The sequence below is a fragment of the Stylophora pistillata genome, chromosome 6 (assembly GCF_964205215.1).
Source record: "Stylophora pistillata chromosome 6, jaStyPist1.2, whole genome shotgun sequence".
NCBI classification, from domain to species: Eukaryota; Metazoa; Cnidaria; class Anthozoa; order Scleractinia; family Pocilloporidae; genus Stylophora; species Stylophora pistillata.
The window spans coordinates 14,624,424-14,650,856 of record NC_142524.1 but is presented as its reverse complement, the minus strand read 5'-3'; the positions used below and the strand labels follow the sequence as shown (position 1 = coordinate 14,650,856).

At 39.4% G+C, this 26,433-nt stretch overlaps 2 protein-coding genes and 1 pseudogene across 3 annotated transcripts; 1 reads left to right on the top strand and 2 right to left on the bottom strand.

The window, feature by feature from the left end:
• Positions 1-3,689: 3,689 nt before the first annotated feature.
• On the bottom strand, positions 3,690-13,052 carry LOC111340697 (uncharacterized). 2 transcript variants are annotated; one of them, XM_088763140.1, is made up of 5 exons: positions 12,924-13,052; positions 9,710-9,777; positions 9,326-9,459; positions 5,760-6,071; positions 3,690-4,139 (listed from the first exon to the last, which is right to left on the bottom strand). In XM_088763140.1, the coding sequence occupies exons 3-5, from the start codon at positions 9,341-9,343 to the stop codon at positions 3,969-3,971; spliced, it is 501 nt and encodes a 166-aa protein (XP_088619266.1). In that variant the 5' UTR covers positions 9,344-9,459; positions 9,710-9,777; positions 12,924-13,052; the 3' UTR covers positions 3,690-3,968. The 2 variants fall into 2 exon arrangements, 1 of the variants encoding a protein (XP_088619266.1); XR_016002451.1 differs by lacking the exons at positions 3,690-4,139; positions 9,326-9,459; positions 9,710-9,777; positions 12,924-13,052 and adding exons at positions 6,709-8,786; positions 9,093-9,285 and having other exon boundaries at positions 5,965-6,071.
• LOC111340699 (uncharacterized) lies at positions 12,985-26,413 on the bottom strand. Its single transcript, XM_088763129.1, is given in 8 exon segments — positions 12,985-13,155; positions 17,467-17,548; positions 17,550-17,644; positions 18,011-18,118; positions 18,275-18,337; positions 20,117-20,149; positions 23,419-23,510; positions 24,918-26,413. Coding segments are annotated over 8 exon segments (1,008 nt in total). The 5' UTR covers positions 25,282-26,413.
• Positions 13,992-16,429, top strand: LOC148728406 (uncharacterized; annotated as a pseudogene).
• Positions 26,414-26,433: the final 20 nt, after the last annotated feature.

The window sequence follows — 26,433 nt, the reverse complement described above, 5'->3', positions numbered from 1 at the left end:
TAAATTGGCTTGCCATTAAGTCTTATGATCGACTTCGTATGAAATTGATTTTTTTGTTGTTGTTGTTTTACTAGTCCGCGTTTTACTAGTCCGCGTTTTACTAGTCCTCGTTTTACTACTCGGCGTTTTACTAGTCGGCGTTTTACTAGTCCGCGTTTTACTAGTCTGCGTTTTACTAGTCCGCGTTTTACTAGTCCGCGTTTTACTAGTCCACGTTTTACTAGTCCAGTCCAGTCCAGTCCAGTCCAGTCCAGTCCAGTCCAGTCCCGGAAATACCATATGCCGTGTGACAAACACACACGAGTTAATTGATCATGCGATGATTTTCTCGTAAAGAGGAAAACAGAGATCTTACGAAAAGTATTTTTTATTTCCAACGACGATTAATCTTCGAAGATTTACCTCTGTTCCGTTTTAAAATGTCACGGAAAGTGAAATTGTAAGTGAATGCAAATTGTGTTTTGGAGTCGTCAGTCTGCTTGTTTGTTTTCTGTAACGGCGTGTGTAAATCGGTTATTCTTCCACCGAAAAGCTGAAGTCAATGAGACTCTTTCTACCTAGACACAAGGAGATTTAATGCGACTTTTATTCATCGAATTCCTGCGTTTCTGCCGTGAAATTTACGACGAAAGTGTATTTTAGAATTTTGAACTAGTGCTGAATAAAATTCTTTCTTAGCCTAAACTTATAAATTTGTTTGTATCTGGCGCATGTCAAACCCATTTGCAGCTTAAAAGTCAAACAGGGATTGTCACTTACTAAATTGGCTTGCCGTTAAGTGTTATGATCGCCTTCGTATGAAATTGTTTTTTTTTTGTTGTCGTTTTACTAGTCCGCGTTTTACTAGTCGGCGTTTTACTAGTCGGCGTTTTACTAGTCCGCGTTTTACTAGTCGGCGTTTTACTAGTCCGCGTTTTACTAGTTCACGTTTTACTAGTCCGCGTTTTACTAGTCCGCGTTTTACTAGTCCGCGTTTTACTAGTCCGCGCTTTGCTAGTCCGCGTTTTACTAGTCCAGTCCAGTCCAATCCAGTCCTCGCAATACCATATGCCGTGTTTGTCACACAAGTACTGCTGTTTCTTCAAAAGCGTATGCTTCAATTGACAGGTGTCACATCGTGACAGTTACTTTTCCAAAATATGTTTGAAAATTTGTTCGGAAGCCTTTTAACCACCTTTACAAATAAAAATCTTTCGGCGAGAGTTTTCTCTTTAATTTAAATAATATTTGTTTTCTTTATAACTCACTCGCAATCAAATTGTTAAGTTCAAGGAGGATATTCCCGTAATTAAACTCGTAATTGTAGCGCTAAATCATTCGGGTTATTCAAATTAAATTTGAATAACATTTGTTTTCTTTATAACTCACTCGCTGTCAAATTGTTAAGTTCAAGGAGGATATTCCCGTAATTAAAATCGTAATTGTAGCTCTAAATCATTCAGGTTCTTCAAATTAAAGAGAAAACTTTCGCCGAAAGATTTTTATTTGTAAAGGTAGTTAAAAGGCTTCCGAACAAATTTTCAAACATTTTTTTGAAAAGTAACTGTCACTATGTGACACCTGTCAATTAAAGAGGAAAGAAGCATACGTTTTTGAAGAATCAGCAGTACTGGTGTGACAAACACACACGAGTTAACTGATCATGCGGCGAATTTCTCGTAAAGAGAAAAACAGAGATCTTACGGAAAGTATTTTTTATTTCCAACAACGATTAATCTTCGAAGATTTACCTCTGTTCCGTTTTAAAATGTCACAGAAAGTCAAATTGTAAGTGAATGCAAATAGGTGTTTTGGAGTTGTCAGTCTGCTTGTTTGTTTTTTGTAATGGCGTGTGTAAATCGGTGTTTCTTCCACCGAAAAGCTGAAGTCAATGAGACTCTTTCTACCTCATCCTCGGAGGCCCAGGGGCTGTGGGTCGATTTCAAGTTAGGGCGTGAAGAGCCCCTGGGGACATTGTCTTACAAGACAAGTTCCAAACGGTCGAAGTCGTTCTGCCATCTGATTGGTGCCAGAAAATCTTTGTTTCTCTGCCCAATTAGAGTGAAGTGTGCTTTAGAGTCCTTTCGTTTGTTTTATCACGGACGTATACTACTAGCTCAGTGGCTCGCTATGTTTGTTTGGACCGTGCGACGGAGATTTGCTTGAGGCGAAAAGTTTCAGTCTCGGCACACAATGTAAGGGAAATCGATCAGATTGTCAGCGAAAATCTTGCCGGAAATTATACTGAATACTTTCGCAGGTATCACTAGAGAAAGTGTTTTAAAGTTTGCGAGGTTTGTATACAACACGCTGGTTGCAGTCATTGATATGTCGCTTTAAACGTTAAACGAGATTTAAGCTTAAATCTTTCTAGATTTTTTGCATAATTTGCTGTGACTGAAACTTTGCCAATCCCGTGAAGTTATTTCGTCGCACGGGCCACGCAGGTATGTCGAGCAACTGGTACTTGCGCAACTTTCTGTGCGTGCCAAAATCTAATCTCATCTTCGCTTGAAAAAAAAAAGAAAAGCTAAGCGTGGAAACTTTTGCTTATTAGATGTGAGTAGATGACCCCGTACTACTAAGCTGACATTTGCAATAAAGCAAACCCGCCCTTTCCATCCAATATATCTTGGTCTTTGGTTTTGTTTTTCCCACTGAAAACAGCATAGGATCGATTCCCAATAATAATAATAATAATAATATTAAAATTTATAATGCGCAAATTCCATAAAATGTTCAAATGCGCATTACAAGATTAAAAATTACCATTAAAATAGACTTACAATAATATCAATGATCAAAGGTATTTAACTTGGTCTTGAACAATCGACAGAAGAGGTGAAATGACAATGACCAAGGGACTAGAAGAGAAACCGTGGCCTTCCTAGCTGAAGAATTTCAACACTCTAGACAGCAGTTGAAAGATTAAACTCTTTCCAAACCCCTACGGTAACTGCCCGAAAACATCTCTCCTTCCCACGATGTTCTCGTTAAAAAGTTTTTGTTCAGATTTTATTTAGCTAACCGGAAACACAGCTAAGCTTTCTCTTAGCACTTGCTGGATGTCGTCCACTCTGCAACCTTGGCCGTATTGTGAACGACTTTACTACTAAGATTAGATTTTGGCGCGCACAGAAAGCAGAAAGCTACGTAGGAGAAAGCGCCAGTTGCTCGACATACCTGCGTGGCCCGTGCGACGAAATAACTTCACTGCATTGGCAAAGTTTCAGTCACAGCAAATTATGCAAAAAATCTAGACGTTTAAAGCGACATATCAATAACTCCAACCACCGTGTTGTATATAACCTCGCAAACTTTAAAGCACGTTCTCTAGTGATACCTACGAAAGTATTCAGTATAATTTCCGGTAAGATTTTCGCTGACTATCTGATCGATTTCTCTTACATTGTGTGCCGAGACTGAAACTTTTCACCTCAAGCAAATCTCCGTCGCACGGTCCAAACAAACATAGCGAGCCACTGAGCTAGTAGTATATGTCCGTGTTAAAACACACGAAAGGACTCTAAAGCACACTTCACTCTGATTGGGCAGAAAAACAAAGATTTTCTGGCACCAATCAGATGGCAGAACGACTGCGACCGTTTGGAATTAGTCTTGTAAGACCATGTCCCCAGGGGCTCTTCACGCCCTAACTTGAAATTGACTCAGCCCGTGGGTCTCCGAGGATGTTTCTACCTAGACACAAGGAGATTTAATGCGAGTTTTATTCATCGAATTCCTGCGTTTTACTAGTCCGCGCTTTACTAGTCCGCGTTTTACTAGTCCAGTCCAGTCCACGAAATACCATATGCCCGACTGGACACATTTGAAGAAAATTAACGCAGCGATGACAAAAAAAAAAATGATATGGAGGGAAGCTGATAGTATATTATAAAAGCTAAATTGTACTTCCTCTCGTTTCTGGTTCAACTCTATTAACCTCTTTGCAAAGACTCCCAATACACGAATGGCTTTAGTTTTCCCCTTCAGGACTGACACTCCCAGTAATGGATGTAGCAATGCATCTTTGGTACTCCACTTGTTAGGGTACCTTCGCATTTGCACTTGTAGACTCTTTTGCCACTTGAGACGATGCTTGATAATTGAATAAATTTTGCATCATTTGTATCCCAGTTTACACCAATAAACATCCCATTCTGCCGAAATAAACAACAACGGTAATGATACTGACAAAATAATGATGATTAATGGTAATGATAAATGACGTCAGACTTCGATGCGCGCAGGACTAATTTAAACCTTTTTTTTCTTTTTATAAAAATGTAAATACCCTCTTGGTAAATGCTCAAATTTGTAACATTTTTTATTATGCGAGGATAGCTGACGGTTATCTTTTGACTTGTCCGTCTTTAAATAATGTTATCGTAAATGCATTCACCATGTTCAGAAACCCAAAAATGTAATGATTTTTTGTCCCCCCAACGCCTTACAATTTATGACCCAAATTTTCCGAAAGACCCTTTGCGATATCGCTGGCACAAGCAAATCTCTGCAATCTTCGAATGCGTCCGCAATCGATTTGTGGTTTACCTTCATTTTTCTGCCACAGTCTAAATTCTTTTATCTTAGTATTTGATAAGGTTTCCACGGAGAAATGAAATTATGTCTAACTTCATATTTAGACACGCACACGCTGTCTAGTGAAATGGAAAATTGCTGCAGTTGTTAGAGAGTTTGAGAAAAGATCACGAGAATGAATTTTTGGCCAATTTTAATGCCACACTAGCAATATCTCTGACACTTTGGCCAGGGGTGGCTTTGCTCCCAATCAAATTTTTGTTTGGGGTAGGGGCAGCGGCTCCCCCTGCTCCGCCACCTATGACTCGGTGTTATGGGAAATGACTGTCCATTATTATTTTCTGGAAATTTATAGAACGCCTTTGCCTAGTCAGAGGGTCTCAGTGGAATGATAGCTCTTGCGGCTAACGGTTAATATTTTGGCCATTTAACGCCAAACGGTTAATATCAATCTATTGTTGTCATCAAATTTTTTTTTTTTTATGGTGAACATTATTTACGACTATCGGTTAAAATTTGTCAATTTTGCGCTACCACGAAACTTTCAAGAAAACTCTATTACATTATGTAATTATATTTCTACAAGAATGAGTGTGTTGTAGGTTTCCAGAATGTTCTAGAAAACGCTGTGAATGTACATAAGGACTTAGTCATCTAGGAGTAATAGTTTTTGTAGTCGGAAGGGCCTAACTTTCTAAAACGCTGTGCTAATAGGGAGCCTTTCTGGCATACTTGAAAAATTGTGAAGGAGTAGTGAGTTTGCGTCAGTGGCTAACTGAGTTGTAATCTATAGCGGGCTTAAGTAAGTTTTGAAAGGACCATTTATTGTTAGTATTTCTGACAGGAGCTGCTTCTTAGTAAGAATTAACTAGGGAAGTGTTACTCACTAAGGTAGTTGGATGTGTAGGAGTTTAGTATTCTTTCTGCCAGTAACATTATACCGTAACATAGGAAAAGATTTAGAAATGTCTCTCCGTGTTATTTTGTAAAGTTCAACGGTTAAGAAATTTTCTTTGGTTCTTTTTATGAATTTGAGCAACCTTCTGATAATCTTCTTTCAGTAAGGTTTGAAATAATTATTATTATTCAAATGTAAAGAGGTGATCCCAGACCTACGTTTAGCTCCGTCACTAAGATTTTTTGTCTGGCGTACGAGCTTGATGTTTTGGAGACAAAATGCTAGTAAGACCGATTCATTATTTCCTCTGTACCCAATATAGAGCTAATCTGTGACTTACGATTGGTTCCGTTTCTTGAACCTGTTGTCTCGTGATCGTGTGTGGCGTCATACCAGAGCTGGCTGAAGTCTTGTAAACACAGGAACTGGCCCCGAGTCCAGGTGGGCCATGAGTACCATTGTACCCAGATGGTCCACGAATACCCTGAGCACCAGGTAACCCAGATGGTCCTGCAGGGCCCTGAGTACCATTATATCCTGGAAGTCCAGGAGGTCCGGCTGGTCCGCTAGGTCCGGCAGGTCCAATGTCCCCATTAGTTCCATTGAATCCGGGTGGTCCTATAAGGGTGGTGCTGCTATTAGTGTTTGTCACCTAGATAATTTAAAAGAAAACAACAATGATAATTATTCTAACAATAACAATAATGATGATAATGACGAGGATAGCAATGACAATAACAATAGTAACTTGAAAAGTTAAATTTCCCGGAAGAGCACGTCTCCGATCACGTAAATCACATCTTTTAATTGCCGTGTTGCCAGCATGGCAAATTTTCTTTTCAAACATTTATTCTATATAAGTATGATTACTTGGGGTGTACAGGGTCAGGGTTTCCTTCGCATACAGAATTTGTTTAATTGAAACTAGCCTGTATCCGTAATTGGATCCTCCTTTGCGATCCGCTAAGTTGACTTCGGTCGTGTATCTTTAATAGATCCTTAGTTGGGTTTCATATCGGGTTGTAGGCTTCCCCTACCCGGTCACCTTAAAAAGTTAAATTTCCCGGGAGACCACGTCTCCGATCACGTAAATCACATCTGTGATTGCCGTGTTGCCAGCATGGTTGTCCTTATAGTGCAGTGGTCATCACACCTGACTAGTAACAGGAGGGACGTGGGTTCAAATCCCGCTCAGGGCAAATTTTCTTTTCAAACATTTATTCTATATATATATATATATATAATGTGTGGTAGTCGGAAAAAACAACTAAAGATACATCCCTACAGACCTGTTTCGTGGTTGCCCACTCATCAGGGGATTTTAATGGCAGAATAATGCGATACCATCGCTTATATTTTACACTAAATGCTAATTAACATGGTTTATGCAGTGTAAAAAGTGTCAAGTCAGCTGTTGCGTAGGAGTGCTTTGTTTCTGTGTCGGCAGGAAGAGACGAGTTCCTTACGCTTGTTGAGTGTTGATAGGTCTGGGTGGCAGATGATTAGGAATTTCTCTTTAAGGCATAGGTTGCATCGTTTGCTTGAGCTGTTATAGGGCAGGTGGGAAGATAGGATGCGTCAGGTGATGGAATAATTGATGTTGTTGTCTTTAAGTGTCCAGATGTGTTTGCTCAGTTCTGTGGAGTTGCGGTGTTTTGCGTGTCGGAATGATGAGGTGTGGTTGTTGTAGCGCGACTTAAAGTCGTTTGCAGTGAGCCCGATGTATGTGTCTGTCGTGCTGCTGTCTTTACGTGTAATGGTAGCTTGGTATATGACAGATTGTTGGAGGTAGTTTCCGTCTAGAGGGCATGAGTTTTTCTGTCGGCAGTTGCATTTCTTGTTGTTGTTTGCGGTAGAGGTGTCGGTTGTGGCGGTGTCGTTAGTCTTTACGTGGGAGGTGAGGATTCTTTTGTTGTGGTTGTCGATGATTTGTTTTGTATTGTCCATGCAGCTGTAACTAATTTTGATTGTGTTTCTGTTGAAAATTCTGCGGAGCTTATGATCTTTGGGGAAGTGTTTGTCAATCAGCGCGAGGAACTTATGTCCGATGTTAGTGCTGGTGTTCTTGGTGAAGGGCGGGTTGTACCAGAGGATGTTGTTGCGTTGGCGGTTCTAGCGACTTTGTGTGTGCGTTGGTTCGCAGTGGAGTGTGTAGCTGTAACCACTGGTGTTTAAGGCTTTCTGGTAGGCGGGAGCGGCTTGGTCGAAGGAGGTTTTGTCGGATGAGAGGAATGATAAGCGTCTGTTGATGCCGGCGGGGATGTTTTTCGTGGTGGACGGTGGATGGTTGCTTTCGCGGTGGACGTATTGTAGTGAGGTATTGGGTTTGGTATATGGCTGGTAGGTGTTTTGGCTGAGGTTAAATGTGACGTCCAGGAGGTTGATTACTTGTTTGTTAGCTTCTATGGTGATGCGGAGTCCATTAGCGTTAAAAATGCGGCATATCTCTTTTTTGATATTTTCAGTGTCCCTGGGTGTGGCGTCGGTTGTGGCAAGTCCGTCGTCTCGGTATAGACCATTGTTTATGTTGAGATTTTGTAGCTGGGACAGGAGGAAGTTTCCGACAAGTTCACAGGTTTCGGTGTCGTCGAAACTGCCCATGGTTACGTCAAAGGTAGTGTTGCCTTTTTTTTTGCCAGAGTTGCTGTTTGTGGATTAAAATCGAGCTTTTGGGATGAATAATAATGTTCCTTTCGTCGGCGGTGATGTTGTCAAAATCAGATGCGAAGTTGAGTGCTTTGTTTAGGAGGTCTAGGCTGATGGATGGGTAGAATTCTTCTATGTCGAAGCAGATGAAGTTAGAGTTGTATTTGTTGATCGAAACCATTTGATAACGGCTGAGGTGTTTTTCCATGGGTTGAAGTTGCTTTTTCACGCGATGTTGCTGTTGATGCGGTCGAGGATCCTTTTGCTCACTTTACCTATTTCGGATTTCGTCGGGTTGATCAGGCGGCATGTCGGTTTGTTTGGGAAGTTCGGTTTGTGGTCTTTAAGTGTTATGAATGCGTTTTTGTTGGCTGTAGTGTCTATCCTGTCATCGATTTGTAGTTTTGTCGCGATGTCTTTGTTTGTTTTATGGATTGCTTGCGTTGTTGTGGGGAGGGCTTTCTTGTAGGATTTTGTTACGTTTTTTTCTAGAAGATCGTTGTATTCTGCGGGTTCAAGTTTGTTGAAGTTAGTAGTTTTGTCCGCTGGGACCAGTAGCTTAGGTTCGTTCTTGATGCGGTTGGTGTCTTCTTTTAGTTTGTTGAGGAAAGGGCTGTTCACCTGCTTGAATTTTACAGACTGTATCATCTTGAGCATGTCGTCCTCAAAGTCCTTTAGTTCTTCGATCGGTGGAGGGTTCTTGGTCGATTTGAACGATGATCTGAACAGTAGAAATGTTACATGGAAGTATCAAATACTCGTCTAAGCAATAAAAATAATCAGTTTTTGGAAGATTTTGAACTAGAAGCAGAGTTGAAGCCACTCACAGTGGTGGAATTGTCAAGTTTGACATAAAATACAGAACGCTATCCCTTATAATTCCACTGAAATAAAATGTATGTCAGCTGGTCACTTTTCTAACAACCTGAAGATTTACAGGGGTAGCATTGCTTGGATTTGAGCGGTAAACGCTGACTCTTGCAAACTGTGAAGAATTATACTTTTGATAATCGCCGAAAATACCCACTTGTTCATGGTGGAAAACAGTCTCCGTTCTTGCGTTGGGCTTAGAGGCATAGCTGTACCATGTAGTTTGTGATCAAGGAGCTTCACTTTAATCAAAAGAGACAATGATAACCTGCAGCTTAAGTCAGTGACTTGGCATTCTATGGTATCAGAACAGTAGTTTAGGTTTTTGTTTGTGTATATTTTTTATTTCAGTACGATAAAGCACACTAGCGTGCATTTCGTTTCGTGTACCTTTTGATCCAGTTGCATGACTTTTTTGTTGAAAATAAATTAAACTTCCCGTTTACGCTTGTATTTAGACCATTCAATGTTTGGGCAGCATCTTTTACTGCGAGACGGATTTCCTCCAGCTCTGTATTTTTGCCCTTAAAAAATAGAAAAAGACCAAATTATTGTGTTAGAGAATTAGTGGGCCGACTAAATTAAGTAGAAGAGTCCACGTTGGGCTTCCCAACATAATGATGATGGAGACCGTGAAATACAGATAACAATAAATTCTTATTGCTTGTATAGAAATTTACCTCCTTTTTCATATTCTCCATATCTTTTTTCATCTGCCAATACTTTCGTATTTTTTTCATCACTGTGTATTACAAATAGAAGAATTGCTCCTACCAAGTTTTTTTGCAGAGCCGAGAGGCTGCTTTCCAACTTCTGTATCTTCTTATCAAACTCTGAGGTATCTGAAAGAGTAAATAGGTAAATAGAAATAAATGAAAGAAAAAAAAAAGGATTCTAAGCAGAGGGAAGCATTTACCCCTACCATTGATTAAATAATCTATCTTATACAAACGAGTCAAATATATAGATTTAGCCAAGCCTAAAGGCAGAGCTCCCGTTAGGTGAAAATTTTGAAATAAAATTTCTTTACATATATTAAAAATTTTTAGCCAAACATTCATTCATTATAGATTAAACCCATTGACACTTACGTGTAACGTGCCCGTGAAAAGTCAAAATTTTGGAGAAACTGAGAAAGCAAACACAATGCGCAGTAAATTTTTAAAATTCATCTTTTCTAAAAAACAAGCTCCAGTGAAAGAAGACTAATTAAAGAACTTATTTCCGACGAAAAAAGCGATAGGTGCATATTACGCTTTAATTAAAAAATCAAGATGAAAGATTAAAATCGCTAAATATTTTCGCATGTGTGCAATTGGGCATGTGGACCATATTTCAAAATGGAATATGCGGATTTGTCCGTGAGTGAAGAGATCTCAAGTTCCATGGAATCTCTCAATAGGAAGCAAGACTAAAATGGCCAAGAAATATTTCCTGACGACAGATTTATTCAAAAAAATTTTGGTTTGCTGTTATAAACGAAAAAACGTACGAATTTCTTACGTGTACAAAGCCCACGCGGCAAAATTCGTCATGCTTAGATCGTTGTTTACTTACCTTCAAGGCCAGAAATTACCCAGCGTTATGTTGAAAATTCTGAAAAAACTTCGATTTGACACAAAATCTTCTATTACACAATACTTTTTTTAACACATTGTTACTCGAACACAATATTTACCGGGCCATCGAATCGTCAAATTGTCGCAAGGCCCTACTTGAGGTCCGAAAGTTCGATTTTCACTTTATGTCCATAATTCGCATCGTCTTAGAGAATCATAGTGTCGTTGACTCGAGAGCTTATTCTGTCATCTTTCAGACCTTGATATCCATTCTTTTTCAAGTAGAGTATTCTATAGCATTGTTACTTTACATTCTGAGTTCCACAAGGTCAAACTCGATCGCAAATGAACGAAAACTCCGACCTGAAAATTTTGAGGGCCGGCCGCGCGGTCGCCATATTTTCAAATTTGATCATATAGTATTTTCGTGATAGCATACATGATAGAGGGTACGTACGTACGTACGTACGCTCGGTCAGTCACGTGACAACCAAACGAAAATAGGTTGACCATATTCCATGGGAATGGGGCTCTGCTCCACGCGCGCGAAGCGCGCGTGGGAGTCCCGCTATGAATATTGTTGAACATCCGCTTAGAAGGCAGGAGGTTACGTTTTTGAACATTCGTTTGTTTCGTGTTCATTCCTAGTCTCCCTCGCAGCCGTTTTTTTTTTTGGATGTCACGCAATGCTCCCCCAAAAGAACGGCTGCTGACAACCGAACTACATTCCTTTCTCCGAATTGGCCAATCGCAGCTCGGGTTCCATTTTCAGGAACCTTTTCGCGCCAGACTGACCTTTTGAGACTCGTGCAATCAGATATCGTTTTCTATCGCGATCTTCATGTGGAAAACATAAGACAAATGGCGGTGCTTGAAGGAGCTTTTCGCAAAGCGTCGTCAAAGTTCAAAATTTTTGAGCTTAATGCTCACCAGAAGCTTGCAATTAAAAAAGTTTTAGTCGAGAAAGAGGATGTTTTTGTTAAGTTGCCTACGGGATCCGGGAAATCGTTAATATTGGCACTCCCGCTCGTGTTTGACCATGTTACCGATGAAAGTGGTCATATTATTGTTATTGTTGTTGCGTTGTACCAACGTGCGGAAACACTCGATAATTCGGGCCGATTTCCTGTACCGGTGATAAGAAGCCACGAACATAACTAATCGGGTTCGCTCCAGCTAGCAGCGGACTAGCAAATGAAGAAGTACAAGTAGTGTAGGAGACGTTAGCCGACCTAAATTGCAGTGTTCTCAAAGCTTCGCCCGGTTTGTTGACGGCAAGCACGCGCTTTTTTCCTCCTGATCTCCATCTGTAGGTCGAAGCAAGCGTTTAGCCCTTGGCCCAGATTGAAAGGCGTCTTGTATTTTCTTTTGATTATTGATGTAATTTACTGTTTCTTATATATTCTGACTTTTATAATCTGTAGTAACCTCTTGAAATAGTGCGAATAAAGAGTTTCAGTTCAGTTTTTAGCTTCTTCTACTTTCTCAGTTGCTCGCTGAAACTTTAACAACCACTCAAACAATCTAATGTTCGTGTCGTTGGCGTAGCAGTTGACGTCTATGTTAAGCGTAGATACTATACTTTCAACCAAATTGTGAGAAGTTTTCCCAAAAATATATACTCTATCTTTACCAGGGCACAACGATGAACATGTGAAACATTTCGAGCTCTCATCGACAAATTTCTTCAGTGTTTCTCCCGACATGATAGCTAGATCATCTGCCACATCCACATTTTCGCGTGAAACCTTACGTCATTCAGATTTTCTGGTATGTGATTGGTCTGTTCAATAGACCGCGACCAAACCGCATGGACAATGAGAAAGGAATGTAGTTCGGTTGTAAGCAGCCGTTCTTTGGGGGGAGCGTTGCGTGACATCCAAAAAAAAAAGGTTGCGAGGGAGACTAGTTCATTCCCTGATAGCAAGCAATGGCATATTTGTTCATCATGCCTTAAATGTAAAATTACTTTTTAATTCGGGAGGAAAGTTTCATGCGTGAGTAGTTTGTCGATAAATTGGGCTTGCTAAAAGAGAAGGAAGTTTCAGTTTACTGACCCAATTTTGTGGAATCTTAATGATACCAATACTCGAATCACCTCAGTCATCCCTATCTTAGGGATGACTCAGGCGAGTCTTGGCGAATGCACATATTTTGATCATTAAAATTACGAACTTGGGAGCTCCACTTTTAGGCTTGGCTAGATCTATATATTATTTATTCGCCAGGGGTTAGCTCCACGAAATGGTTTCGACTTTTCTGCGCGTCTGTTTTTAAGGTATCGTGCAAATGCCCAAACATCAGATCAGCTTTGGCTAAAATTACTGACAATGGTGCAATAACTATATAGAGTAAGTTAACCTTCTACCACAAAACGTAAAAGGACAATCAGTAGCAGTGCTACGTTAAAGTGAAAGTAATTGACTGACCCCTTTTTTTAAGTAATTTGATTAGAAGCGAATGTTCATGGCTCATTTCTCGCTGTCCCATTTAAGTTGGGCATTCCCAATAGTGCATGTAGCAATACATGTTGGAGTATCCTCTTTGTAACGTATCTGTGCATGTGCATTTGTAGATTATACTGTATTTAGAGGCAGTGCTTGTCATCTGCGCAAATTTTGCGTTATTGGTGTCACAATTAACACCAAAAATCTTTTTATCCTGCAAAAAATAAAGCAATCTTTTAAGCTTCTGTTCCGTCAAACTTTTTTTGTACACTTTGTAGTGGTAACTAAGGCAATTATTATTTCAAATGGCAGCTTTCAGGAACGTGACTAACGATTTTTTAAAGATACGAAGTTTTTCACAAGCTTTTGAAATGCTTTTTACACGCTTTTCTCAAAGAAAATTTCATTTAAATTAAATGCGGAAAGCGTATTAGGGTTAGAGTTAGAAGCACACATGAAAACACATAGATATGCGTTTGGTTAAATATCTCAACTGAAAGATCTGAAAACAAAGAAAGGGAGGTTTAAGGTGGCTCAATAGGGTTTTTTGGCCGGGTTAAGAATGGGTACGAAAATAGCGCGCGCTTTTAAATGGCATCAAATATGTAAACAAACTTGGCGGCTTCACGCGAGTGCACAATTTTTGTCACATAATCGCGAAGTTTACTTGACGAGAGTGAAACGGCATCTATACTTTCCAGGAAAGGAGCACAATATTGACAGTGAAAGACCAGAAGTTTACACAACGCCTACACAACATCCGTAATGCGTCGGGTCGCTTTCGGAAAGTGGAAGCGTTCGAAACCAGAAAAGAAACAAAAATAAAAAGGTTACACGGAGGGTTCAAAACGTGGAATGCCAAAAGGAAGCTCCAGTATGATAACATATCCATGGAAAACGAACCCCCAGCAAAACGAATGACACGAGCACGTGAGGTCAGTACATTTTTCTTGATTCGGAAGTCTTAATTTTTGGTAAGATTTTCCTGTCAAGCTTGTCCTAATTATCGGCCTACCTGTTCTGTTGACTCCAACCCTGATTCCCATCAGCAGAATAAAGCTAATTGGGAAAGGGAAGCTGGAAAGGCAATAGAGCTAGTAGCAAAAAATAGTTGCCAGCAATTCCTAAACCTTGAACGAGAGAAGGCCTGACCATAACAATTTGGTACCTATTGCCTGTTCTTATGACATGGGGTGGCAGAAACGGGGGCGAGGTTTGAACTCTAAGACCGGACATGCTGCAGTCATGGGCCTTTCAAATGGTAAGGTCCTTGACTACACAACAAAAAATAAAATGTGCCACTCCTGTGATGAAGCTGAAAAGGCAGGAAAACAACCAAATGACCATGACTGTAGAAAAAATCATTCAGGCTCTTCAAAGTCAATGGAGCCTTTAGCTGCAGTTGAACTTTTCAATAAGGTAACTAAATCAAATGTCAAATTTTCAATTTACACCGGGGATGATGATTCAATGACTGAATCTCACCTAGAGCAAAAGGTACCCTATGGTGTGGAAAAATGAAGTGATACAGTTCACATAAAAAGATCCCTTACAACACGCCTATACAACTTGAGCCAACGAAGTAAGTTCCCCAACAGTTCAGTGTTGTCACAGAAAGTCATAAATTACCGTGTCAAATCCTTTACATACTGTATTGCACAAAATAAGGGGGATGCTACAAACATGAAATCTGCAATTCAAAGCATTGTGCCTCATGCATTTGGTGACCACACTGGTTGTAGAGAAACATGGTGTAGATACAAGAAAGACCCTTCTCATTATTGTCACAGAGATCTTCCCTATGGCAAAGACCTCCAAGGAGATAGCATTCAATCAGCCCTGAAATCTCTCTTTGATGAATATAGCACAGACATTGTTATAAACAAACTTGCACCTGCAGCAAATTCTCAACGTAACGAGTCTCTGAACAGTGTGGTGGGCTCGAAGAACCCCAAAATTCGCTTTTACGGGGGAAGTGAAAGCAATGATTATAGTGTCCTGCATTGTCTCTCAAGTAAATTTAGGTTACAGGTAAATTCCTCAAACTCTAGCGTCACTTAACATAGAGCCAGGTCTTTTCTGTGTAGACCATAATACGAAAATGGACATGAAAAGTTCGAAGGACAAACAAAGGAAATCAACAGTTGGATTCAAACGACGTCGATCACAATTACACAAACACCAGATTTCAGAAACCTCGAAAAACGAGGGTAAAGAAGGTACCATGTATGAAAGTGGCATTGGCCTGAACCTGAACTCTTCTGCGACAACATTGGAGTTGAACAATTCTGAACTTTCAATCACTGATCTTTATGATATAACCGCTGCTGTCACGAAACAACAAGAACAGTACGAAAATGCAGTTCCGAAATACACTTCGAGACCCACAGTTCAAAAGGAAAAATTTGATGACAGTAAATTTTATCACTTTGTTTTATTTGACATCGAGACAAATTCAACGGGAAAATAAGCAGAAGTATGTCAGGTCGCTGCCGTGGATAGGTCAGCTAAACAATTCTCATGCTACATTCTACCAACCAGAGACATAGATTCTCACGCGTCAAAGGTCAACAAACTTACAGTTAAAACTGTCAATGGAATCCGCGGACTTTTCAAAGATATTCGACTAGTAGAAGCCTTTGAGTTATCGCAAGTACTTAGGCAGTTCTTAACTTTTTTGAGGGCCAGAATAGATTCAGCTTCAACACGATCCACAAAGCCTGTTACGTTTGCACAATCTTGGCTGGACACAACGCCGTCACATTTGATATTCCAATACTTCTTCGAAACGGTGGCGAAAATTTTATCGCGGAGCTCAGTTCCATCAGTTCCATCCGGTTTGCAGACACTCTGACACATGAAATCACTCATCAAAAGCAAGCACTCTTCCATCCAAAACGCAGAAGGTAAATTTCCAAAGCCTGGGCAGAGTTCTGTTTACGAACATTTATTTCAAACCACCTTTGATGCCCACGACGCCCTAGAGGACGTGATCGCTCTTCGAAGAATCTTGCTTTCGCCTAGGTTGGCTTTGTCTGATGAAATGCTGGTGAACAGAAGTTCTGTAATCTCTGTCAAGGACGCCGCCGAAGACCTGAAATATCTTGACAACCGTCATTAGAGACTCTTGTCTTTTCAAGGAAAGCTGTACAACCCAGGTCATGCGGATAGCCCAATAAAGCAAAGCATTGCCGAAAAAATTGCTGGCAGTGGCTTAAGATATGAGGATTTAAATAATTTGTACCAACGATTTGGACGGAAAGGTCTAGTGTGTATTTTGACGAGACCGCCATTGTCCAGTCGCTCATCGCTTCCAAGGGTCACAAACACGACGAGAATAGTCTCCGCAATTTTGAAACACTTCGAAGAGATTTCCAAGGATTCTGCGGCATAGTAAATTAAGGTATGTTCTCAACTGACTTTCAGGTCAAAAGCAGTTTGTACAAAAACGTCAAAGATAATGACCGCCCGTGTTTACCCACTTGTTCTCGACAAAACCGCGTGGTTCGAAAGTTCGCGCATGCTCAAATGGCGATCTTGGCGAGTTCCTATTCTGATCACGTGGTTGTCATTGAGGTGAGAAAATAGAAAGTTCCCCCTCAGATTTCTCGTATTTCCTTCGGTGAAATTCCTTAAAATTTGGCAGAGATGTTATACCCTTTTAGCTTTCCTTGCTGTGAATTTATCAGAAAAATTTGTAGGACAAGTTTTTCGCTCAGCCAAAAAACAACAAAAATGTTAAAAGCGAAAAAACTACCTTGACAACCCCCATTTTTTTCGATTTCAAAAGTTTCGTCTTGTCAGACTCTACCCGGTCGGAGAATAATAGAAAATTTTACCGAAGGAAATTGAAGAAAATTGAAATCAAAGTCAAACAGACGTCAAAAAATGGCGATATTTGAGTAGTTTTAATTTGGGACTAAAAGCCTTGACTTCAGAGGTGACTGTTGTACAGCAAATTTAGGCCCTTGTTTTTTATGTTTCAGTAGCTTTGATTTGAAAAATAGCAAAAACAACGAGAAAAATTAACTTTCGATTGATGTCACTGGCGCGCGCTTCGTGATCTTGCATAACCTTATTGAGCCACCTTAAGAAAGTCTTTCTAAAAGTGGTGTCACTAAAATGCAGGCGGAAGGTAAGGCAGTAGTCTTAGTGGTAGCACGTAAACAATAACCCCCATTTGACATGAAAATATGTAAGGATATCTATCCGAAGACACTATCTGTTCCGCGACAAGCTTTCCGAGAGCAAGGCTCCAGGAGAACTGTGAGGAACAGAAAATGTCTAAGGACATACGAGCATATTTTTGGTGGAGGGTGTTGCGTTTATTATCCTTCAAATATTTTTTTCAACGCACGAGTACGTAAAAACGTTTTCGAACAGTGTGGGGTGTGTTCTTTTCTGTGTTCTCTCGTAGAATTCCATGAACAAACAAGTAAAAATAGCTAAACGCAGCTTAAATTTGAAGAAGTCAACTCTCACCTCTGAGCTTAAATTGGTTAATGATTGAAAAAGTGTGGCTTACCTTTGGTTCAGTTATTTGCACCTTTTGACTTGCATGGACTGATGCGGTTTCACCATCACTGACTTTACGCTAGTAAGAACAGTGTCCAATTGCTATATCCGGGTAGCCCTGGAAGACCATTTGTGCCATTGAATCCACGTGGTCCTCGTGGTCCCGGATCTTTGCTTACTTTTATTATCTGGAGCAAAGGAACATTTTACAATGTTTGTTACCCCGTTTAGATATTCAATGCACTCACAGTTGTTTTTCCATTTTTCAATAATTATTTTCATGACATTTTGTGAGGCTGCTTCAATTGGTCTTTGGATCAGTAGTAAAAGCCAGCCGTCCTTTGACAGTCAGCCTAATACGGTACTAACTGCAAACAACGTCGTGTCGAGAAATTTTCTAATCTCCTGACCCAAATTTTCGCATTACACATAACGCAATAGTATTAATTTATTATTATCGTTGTTGGACTTTTGTAGAGGCTGCGGATTCCACTGTCGTACCCCCCTCCCAAAAAAAAATCCCCATTTTTTCCTCTTAGCGTCAGTTTACTTACCATCTGCTCTAGCTTAGTTATGTCTCGCTGAACGTCTCTCAGCTTTTCATTTACGGTTGTATTCACTGATTTTACAATCTCCATGTCAAGCTTTGCCTCAGCTTGTCTCTATGGGCAGTAAAAAACAAAAGACAAATTATTCAACTCAAGAAACGACATTGATAAGTTTTCTCTTACAAATCAAGGACTGCTTAAGCGTATAAAAATTTTGTTTTGGTCTGAAATATGTCCTCTATTCTCGTATGATTGACACTCATAATGCACCTGGACATTATCTGAGGTGTTACCCTTGTCCAAATTTGAAACCTTCTCCTCCATCTCACTAATCTCCTCCGTCTCACTAATCTGCAATGAAATGATGAGACAAAATTTGAGTTTTTTCAGCATAATACAATGAAGGAAGTCGTACTACGTATGTTGTAGCGAGACTTTCGAAAAGATCATTTAATAACTTCACTTATGATAATGATAGTTGTAATTATGATAGTAATTATACGATAGTAATGATAATAATAGTATTATAATACAATTTTCATACCAAAATATTTGGAATATAATTCAAAGTGTCTATGTCACATTATCTAAAGATAGATACTCTATCTTTATACTCATAAGAGCATTTCATAATGCCAAATTTCTATTTTTTTATATCATCTGTAACATAGACATCATGACTTAACGCAAGCAAACCTTGTATCAAAACTCATTTAATATTATAACATAACCAAAGTAAAGCGCGTGCTCTGATTGGTCAATTTAGCGTCCCCCATTTGCCCATGGGTGTACGCTGCTGACGTGAGGAAATGCAAATACTATTTTTCAGCGCGCGCTTGTTTTTTTCTGGTCGCGTAAGATTTGTTAAATAAAAGGGAACTCTTTAGCTACAATGTATCAATGTTATGTTATAAAACAAATGGTAAACACCACAGCGTACACTGTTGAGTTATAGATGCACTTGGGAGGTTTGCTAAGCACTAAAGAAGCTAGAGTCGCTCTCGGCTATCGCCTCGAGCGACTGTTACGCTTCTCTCGTGCTTAGCAACCTCCCGCGTGCATCCATAACTCGATAGTGTACGCTGTGGTGTTTACCATTTGTTAAAAATTTGTGAATTCAAGATTTACGATTCTCTATTAAGCACCGGTTACCGTAATTATTCCGAATATTGCTGTACATAGCAAGCATCATCTGGCCCCAGTTGTTCGAAAGTTGGATGACACTATCCAGTGAAGAAATCTTTATCCATTGGATAGCGTAGTCTACGCTCTATACAACTGGGCCCTGATTGGTAAGTCTGCTCTCAAGATCTGTGTTATATCAGGCTATGAACTTGCCATGATGACTAGAGTAAAGAGAGTCAATTCATATGACTGTAAATACACTTACATGTATACTATGGGCTAAACTTGAACAAAGATTTTCAGCTCCTAATTTACAACTCTCAAAATGTTTGGAATAAAATTTTATCTTTTCTAGATGATTGATATAATTGCCAAATGCGATATGATTGAGCTGAAAGCTCCCTTTGTAATAGCGCGAAAAAACCTTGCACATCAAGAAACTGGTGGCTATTAACCAAAATGCGATTCGGTCCCTTCTTAAACGGCGTTAAAAAAGGGACCGAGTTTCAATAACTTGAAGCTTTTTTCATGATTCTCCCGACACCCTACGTGGTTTATAACGGGAAAATGAGCTCCTGTAATCACACAATAATTAAATAAAGCTGATTTAGTATCAAAAGGGGGAAAAGGAGAAAAAGGAGAACTGGTATAATGAAAGAAAAAGAAAAGGGAAGTAGTGATCGCAAATAATTTGGCGATGTTATTTCTTACCTGAAATACCGATACAATCAGCGAAAAACAGTAACAAAACCCGAAAAAGGAAAGCAAACAAACAACAGACAAACTCGGGAAATTCGAACCCAAACCCAAGGGAACTCTGGGGAGTTACTAATGGGCACCCGTTCTTGAACAGATGTGCTTGATGTTCATATTTAGCAAGACATAAGCAAGTGTCTTTTGTGCCTAGGTAACTCCATTATCAGGTACATGTCTTTCTTGAAACTTTGATACATTTTTTTCGGAATGATATTAACTAACATTACTTACCTTTGCTCTCAGTTTCTCGAGTTCCCCGGAAAACTGAAATAAAAGAGGCGCTCGGTGAAGTTTAAAAATTAACCTAAGGTGTTAAAGTATGGAAAATGGCTGAAGTTACTCCTGTGTTAAAGTCTGGCAACCCCGAAGATCCCTGTTATCACCGGCCCATCTCATTACTGCCAATACTATCTAAGGTGTCTGAGAAATTAGCTCACCGTCAGTTCGTTGATTACATAACCACCAACAAGAAGCCATCTAAAAATCAGAGCGGTAATCGAAAATGTCACTCGACGGAAACTGCTCTCTTACACGTAACAGATGATTTTCTCATGGCTATTGATGAGAGTGAAGTGTCCGTTGTCGTGCTACTAGACATGTCTAAGGCATTCGACAGTATCAGACATAATATTCTCCTTCAGAAGTTACAGAGTATAGGTGTTGCCTCTTCGAGCTTGGAGTGGTTTCATTATTACCTGTCTGGTTGTAGCCAGAGAGCGCGCATTGGGGTTGCTATCTCAGACCCGCTCCCTTTAAAATACGGAGTTCCTCAGGGTTCTATCTTGGGGCCCGTGTTATTTACCATCTATGTAAACGATCTCTTGTCCGTTCCAACTCACTGCAAGTCTGTGTGCTACGTCGATGACTGTAAATTGTACCTATCCTTTCGCTCAACTGACATCGCTCGCGTATTTGGCTATCTGAACGAAGACCTCAGTGAAATCTGCCGATGGTGCTGTCAGAATTCCTTCTAATAAACCCAGCTAAAACTAAAATCTTACTAGTTGGTGTTCCTCAACTACTGCGAAAATTGCCTCCTACGTCAATTTCACTCTTGGGAAAGGAAATAACACGAGTCCCTGTAGCAAAGGACTTTGGAGTCTACATCGACCAGTCCTTAACATACAACGATCATACTGCTAAAACTACTTCTAACTGTATTTTCAAACTGATACAGATCAGCAAGATCAAACACCTTTTGGACAGGAAAACTCTCTTACTTTTGATAAACGCTTTTGTTTTTAGTACGATGTATTATTGTTCAACTGTATGGGCCAACACATGTCAAAGAAATATAAAGAAACTTCAGCTAGTGCAAAACTTCGCTGCCCGTATTGTATTAGGTCTTAAGAAATTTGACCACATCTCCCAAGGCATAAAATCTCTTAATTGGCCCACTGTTAAGGAGAGACTTTATTTCAACGATGCTGTAATGGTATTTAAATTTGTAAATAATTTAGTTCCTGAATATCTGGCTACCACGTTTGTCCCACGATCTCGTATACATAGTAGGGTAACAAGATCATGTAATCTGCTCCACATCTTACGATGCCTCCTGTCCTCTGGGCAACGTGCATTCACGTATCGTGGATGCAAATTGTGGAAGAACCTCTCAAAGGACTTAAAGGCAGCTGAGAATGTAAACGCCTTTAAGCTCCGCCTACTGAATGCGCTCCTTAGTGGAAATGTTGCGCAAAGATGAATCGTTTCTATCTTGTATTCTTGTGTAATTTTTGTATTAGTTCACTAGTGTTTTTAATGTGTACTGGCCTTTTGTATTTATTTTGTATTAGCTTTAGATTTACTTATATATATATATATATATATATATATATAAATATTATGAGAGGAAAAAAGGACGTAACTACATTTCCCGACAAGCCTGTTTCGTGAATCGCTTCACTCTTCAGGGGTTTACATATATATATATATATATATATATATATATATATATATATATGTATATATATATATATATATATACATATATATATATATATATACATGTATATACTTGTATATATATATATTTATGATGGCGCACTTAGGAGAATCAGGCGTTTTGTCCCTGACAACGTTATGTTAAGGCTCTATAAAACTTTCATTCTCCCTCATTTTGAATACTGTTACCCCCTCTTTCTTGAATTGGGGAAAGTGCAAGCGAATCGGCTAGAAGATGCCAACTATTATATTCTTAGATCACTGCTAGGTTATCTCAAGTCTACCCTTTATGATGAATTGCTGCGAATCTTGAATATGGAAACGTTAGACCAGAGAAGGAGACAACAATCTCTTATTCTGTTATATAATTGTTTGCATAACGACGGTCCCAAATACATCAGAGATTTTTTTAGTTTTAGGGAAACTATGTACAACCTGAGAGGAACCGGCATTAATTTGGGCGCACCTAAATTTTATTTAAATTTTATGAAAAAATCTTTCACTTGTATGTGTGCGCAGCTGTGGAATGGATTACCTACAAGTGTAAAACTGGCCAATAATATCAATCTTTTTAAGAAGCTATTGAGAACATTGAAACTTTAGCTGCTTCTCCATTTTATACTTGTATTTAAGTGACTCTCAATTTCATTGTACAAACTTAATTTTTAATCTTAATTTTGAATTACTTAAGCTATTGCTTCACCATTTTATACCTGTATTTAAGTGACTTTGAATTTTACTGTACAAACTTAAATTTTAATATTAATTGTTAGTTATTTTAATTTCTAATCAATTAGGTTTTGACAGTATGTATTAGGTTTTTTAGATTCTTAATCTTAGAGGCACGTACGTATTTTGAACGAGATAATTTGGATATATCAACAAAGTTGAAATGGTAAATTGGCCACCGTAACGATTACAAAAGCTCACGTTTCGAGCGTTAGCCCTTCGTCGGAGCTCCGACGAAGGGCTAACGCTCGAAACGTCAGCTTTTGTAATCGTTACGGTGGCCAATTTACCATTTCAACTTTGTTGATATATCCAAATTATTTCGTTACTCCCACCTACGCAGCCCCAAACAGTTTCTTTCGAAACTATCAGCCTTTATTCATTTGTATTTTGAACGAGCTCTATGCTCCTTGACGCTACGTGGGTAAATAAAGTATTGATTGATTGATTGATTGATTGATTGAATGTTACTAAATAAATGTTACTATAATATTACACTGAATAATTTAATGTAGACTTTGTAACTGAAAATTCAGCTTGTTAGTTACAATAAACGTATGTATGTAGGTATGTATGTATAATGTTTCAGCTTCTCCCTTATATCAATATTTTTTATGCCAAATGCTTTAAAATTGCACTCACCTTTTTAGCACGAATATCCTTTTAGATGGACAGATGGATTCAAATAAGTCACTTCTCAATGTTTGACAACGCATATATCTGTTAACATTCTTTCGCTGGAGGATAATGGATTCACTGATATTTTTTCTGAGTAACCTAATGAGCCACTTCTCTCACGAATATATCATTGAATACAAATAAAAGCAAGATTGATAAAGCACCTGGCCGTTATAGCTACCCACCACTTTATCAGCAGCCCGTGATTGAATTGTGGAGTTGTTCTGCTTCATTGCCTTAAGTTCAGCTTCAAACTTTGATTGTGATGGCTTCGACTCTAAAAAGAATACAGGCTGGTAACAGAATAGTGAATGATAAATCCAAAATAGCTAGCAATCCAAATGAGGAATCGCAGAAACGAATGGGAAATGACAACAGCGAAAAAGTAACAATCTCTCTCTGAAGAAGGATTTTACAGTTGTTGTAGTATCCTTTCAAGATCGTTAGAGCGTGGGACAGAGGCCTTCGAATTCCGTGCTCAGAAACTCTACCACAGAGCTACAGAGACTATATGTTAAGCTCCGCGTGACAGGCTTCTGCATATTACTTTGGATATATCAACAAAGTTGAAATGGTAAATTGGCCATCGTAATGATTACAAAAGCTGACGTTTCGAGCGTTAGCCCTTCGTCGGAGCGAAACCTTTCGCTCCGACGAAGGGCTAACGCTCGAAATGTCAGCTTTTGTAATCATTACGGTGGCCAATTTACCATTTCAACTTTGTTGATATATCCAAATTATTCTGCATATTACAGCACGTTCGTGATGAACATAATAACTTTAGTCCATTTTTTATTGCTGGGTTCAAAATTTGCCATCTTTCTCCTTCTATTTTCCCACACTAAACTTTAACATTGGCACTAACCAGATACTGGCCGACTCACCACTGAGATCTCTGTTACTCGTAAGGCGGAGTCCGCGTAACCAAGTTCACGTGTAACATGCGTCCAAAAAAATTGCGTGTCACGTGTCGAGAAATAAAATTCCACCTTGGATCACCCTACCCGTATTAAGTCTCGCAGCCTCTTAATTTCCCGGAACAGCTTATGGTCAGTATGTATTTGAACAGTCATTTCTTTCCAGGATTCCATAGTTTTCTTTGTAAATGTTCGACTCGTTAATGATTAGGGGTTTGTTTTTTCCCTCATAACAGTTGATGAAATGACTCCCACAGAGTTAATAATTATTGTTTTGATGTATTTTTCTGGGTCTGCCTTTGAATTGTTAGGTTGGCTTAAGAAGCTTTTTGTACCAGTCTCGAGTTTCATTTGTATGACATGCCTGGGCCGATATTCTTTACATCCAATTGTTAGTTGCGCTTTATATAAGTGAAAGTCAGATCTCGCTCATGTTTCAAAGCTTTTCCATGAATCTGAACTAAATATCCATTGCAGCTTCTTTTTTTTTTATACACCTTCTGAAAAATGAAAACCTTCATAATATCCATTGTTTGAATCATCTTTTTTCTCTCAGAGTCAAATCAGTCTCCATTAAATCAATATTTCCAGGGAGAGAGGTTTGTTTAATCTGCAATGATAACCATTGTGAAGAGGAGGAAGCCCTATTATTCCTCTTCTTTCGCATAAATTGACTTGCTCACCATGCGAACAACTTAATTATCATGCAGTAAGCTATAGTGAAGTGAAATGCGCTGAATATGCAATTCTCCCGGTAGTCTGCTTACCTTTCAAAGGTCCGTCAGTTTTAGACGACACGGCCACATCGTTTGTTCTATATATCATCAAGAATAAAGCCAATGCCAAAGTGGCAGCCGCTGTCAAGAAAGCAACGGTAACAACAGTGACCGAAATGCACAGAAGACGGCGAACCACAGCAGCTTGTAAATGCAGGGCATAATTTAGAGCTTGAATCGAACTCTCTGTAGTTCCAGTATGCCTCTCATATCCACCCAACTGGACCTTATCACAGCTCTTTGGCGTTGTTGTTATCGCGCAAGCAACATCATTGTATACTCCTACTTCGGTATCCTTTTGGGCTGATTCCATTTCGAAATAAAAATTTTCTCTTCCACAAGGCGATCTATTCATCTTAAGCAGCTAGGTAGCAATGCAGTGTGTTTTTCGAATTACAGAAAGATTGTTGGTACTTTCGCACGTAACACTGAAACATAATATCGACTCAAGGCCTGTTCATAACCCCCTGTAATAGATATCATTGACCTCTAAGAGACAAAAATAGGACAAAATTCATGATTTTGGGAAATTGGCCAATAGGTCAGTACAGGAACTTTATGTTCCCTTTAATTGGTCAGGAGCCGTTTCGAAAGCTTCCAAAAACGTCTGGGTGCAGTGCAGGGAAAAATCAATACGTTCTCCTTCTATAGGTCAAGATAATCGGAGCCGTTTAGAAAGCTTAAAAAAAAAACAATGTCTGGGTGATGGAAACTAGCCTTCTGTTTATATCTTGGTCATGCAATCTTGGTCATGCAATCTTGGTCATGCAATCTTGGTCATGCAATCTTGGTCATGCAATCATGGTCATGCAATGAAAACGCCTATCGCCTCGGTCTAATTTGAATATGTTTACAGTGCATCTATACAGCTGAAAACTCGGTAAAACTTTTTCAAACAGTTGATCGCGATGTAAACCTACGAAAGGATACAATTTGGTCTATGGTTTCATTGTGATAGTTCACATTGCTGTTGAAACCGCATTGCGAACGAAATATAGCTTTTTAAGTCACTCCTCTTTGGATAGAGCTCAATGTGACTCTCTTCTCGTCTCAAAGCAAATAATTATAAATTATACTCAAGGAGGCGGCGTGGCCAAGTGGTTAGGGTGCTGGACTTGTAGTCCGGTATCCTGGGTTCAAATCCTCCACCATGCCAGTCACTGGATTTGTTCTCGGTTGCCCCCAGTTCAACTCCTCTGCTGCGCTCTGTAAATAGCCCACTGGTCTCCCTCCTGCCAGTGGGGATTTTTAAGCACTTAGTTAGTTTTACATTGTGGCTGAAAAGCCCCTAAGGGGGAACTTCAAATTACATAGTTTATTTATTCATTTATACCGCGCCGGACTGAGATATCTCGTGCGCACAGATGCAAATTATCTAGAAAGACCATTTTTATTATTCTTCAGATTTTTTGTCGCACCGCGAATCCACTTTGTAACGCAATCATGCACCTCTTTACGTAGCTCTCTTCGGTTTTGCTAGCGTAATGGATCGACTCCAAAAGAGCTG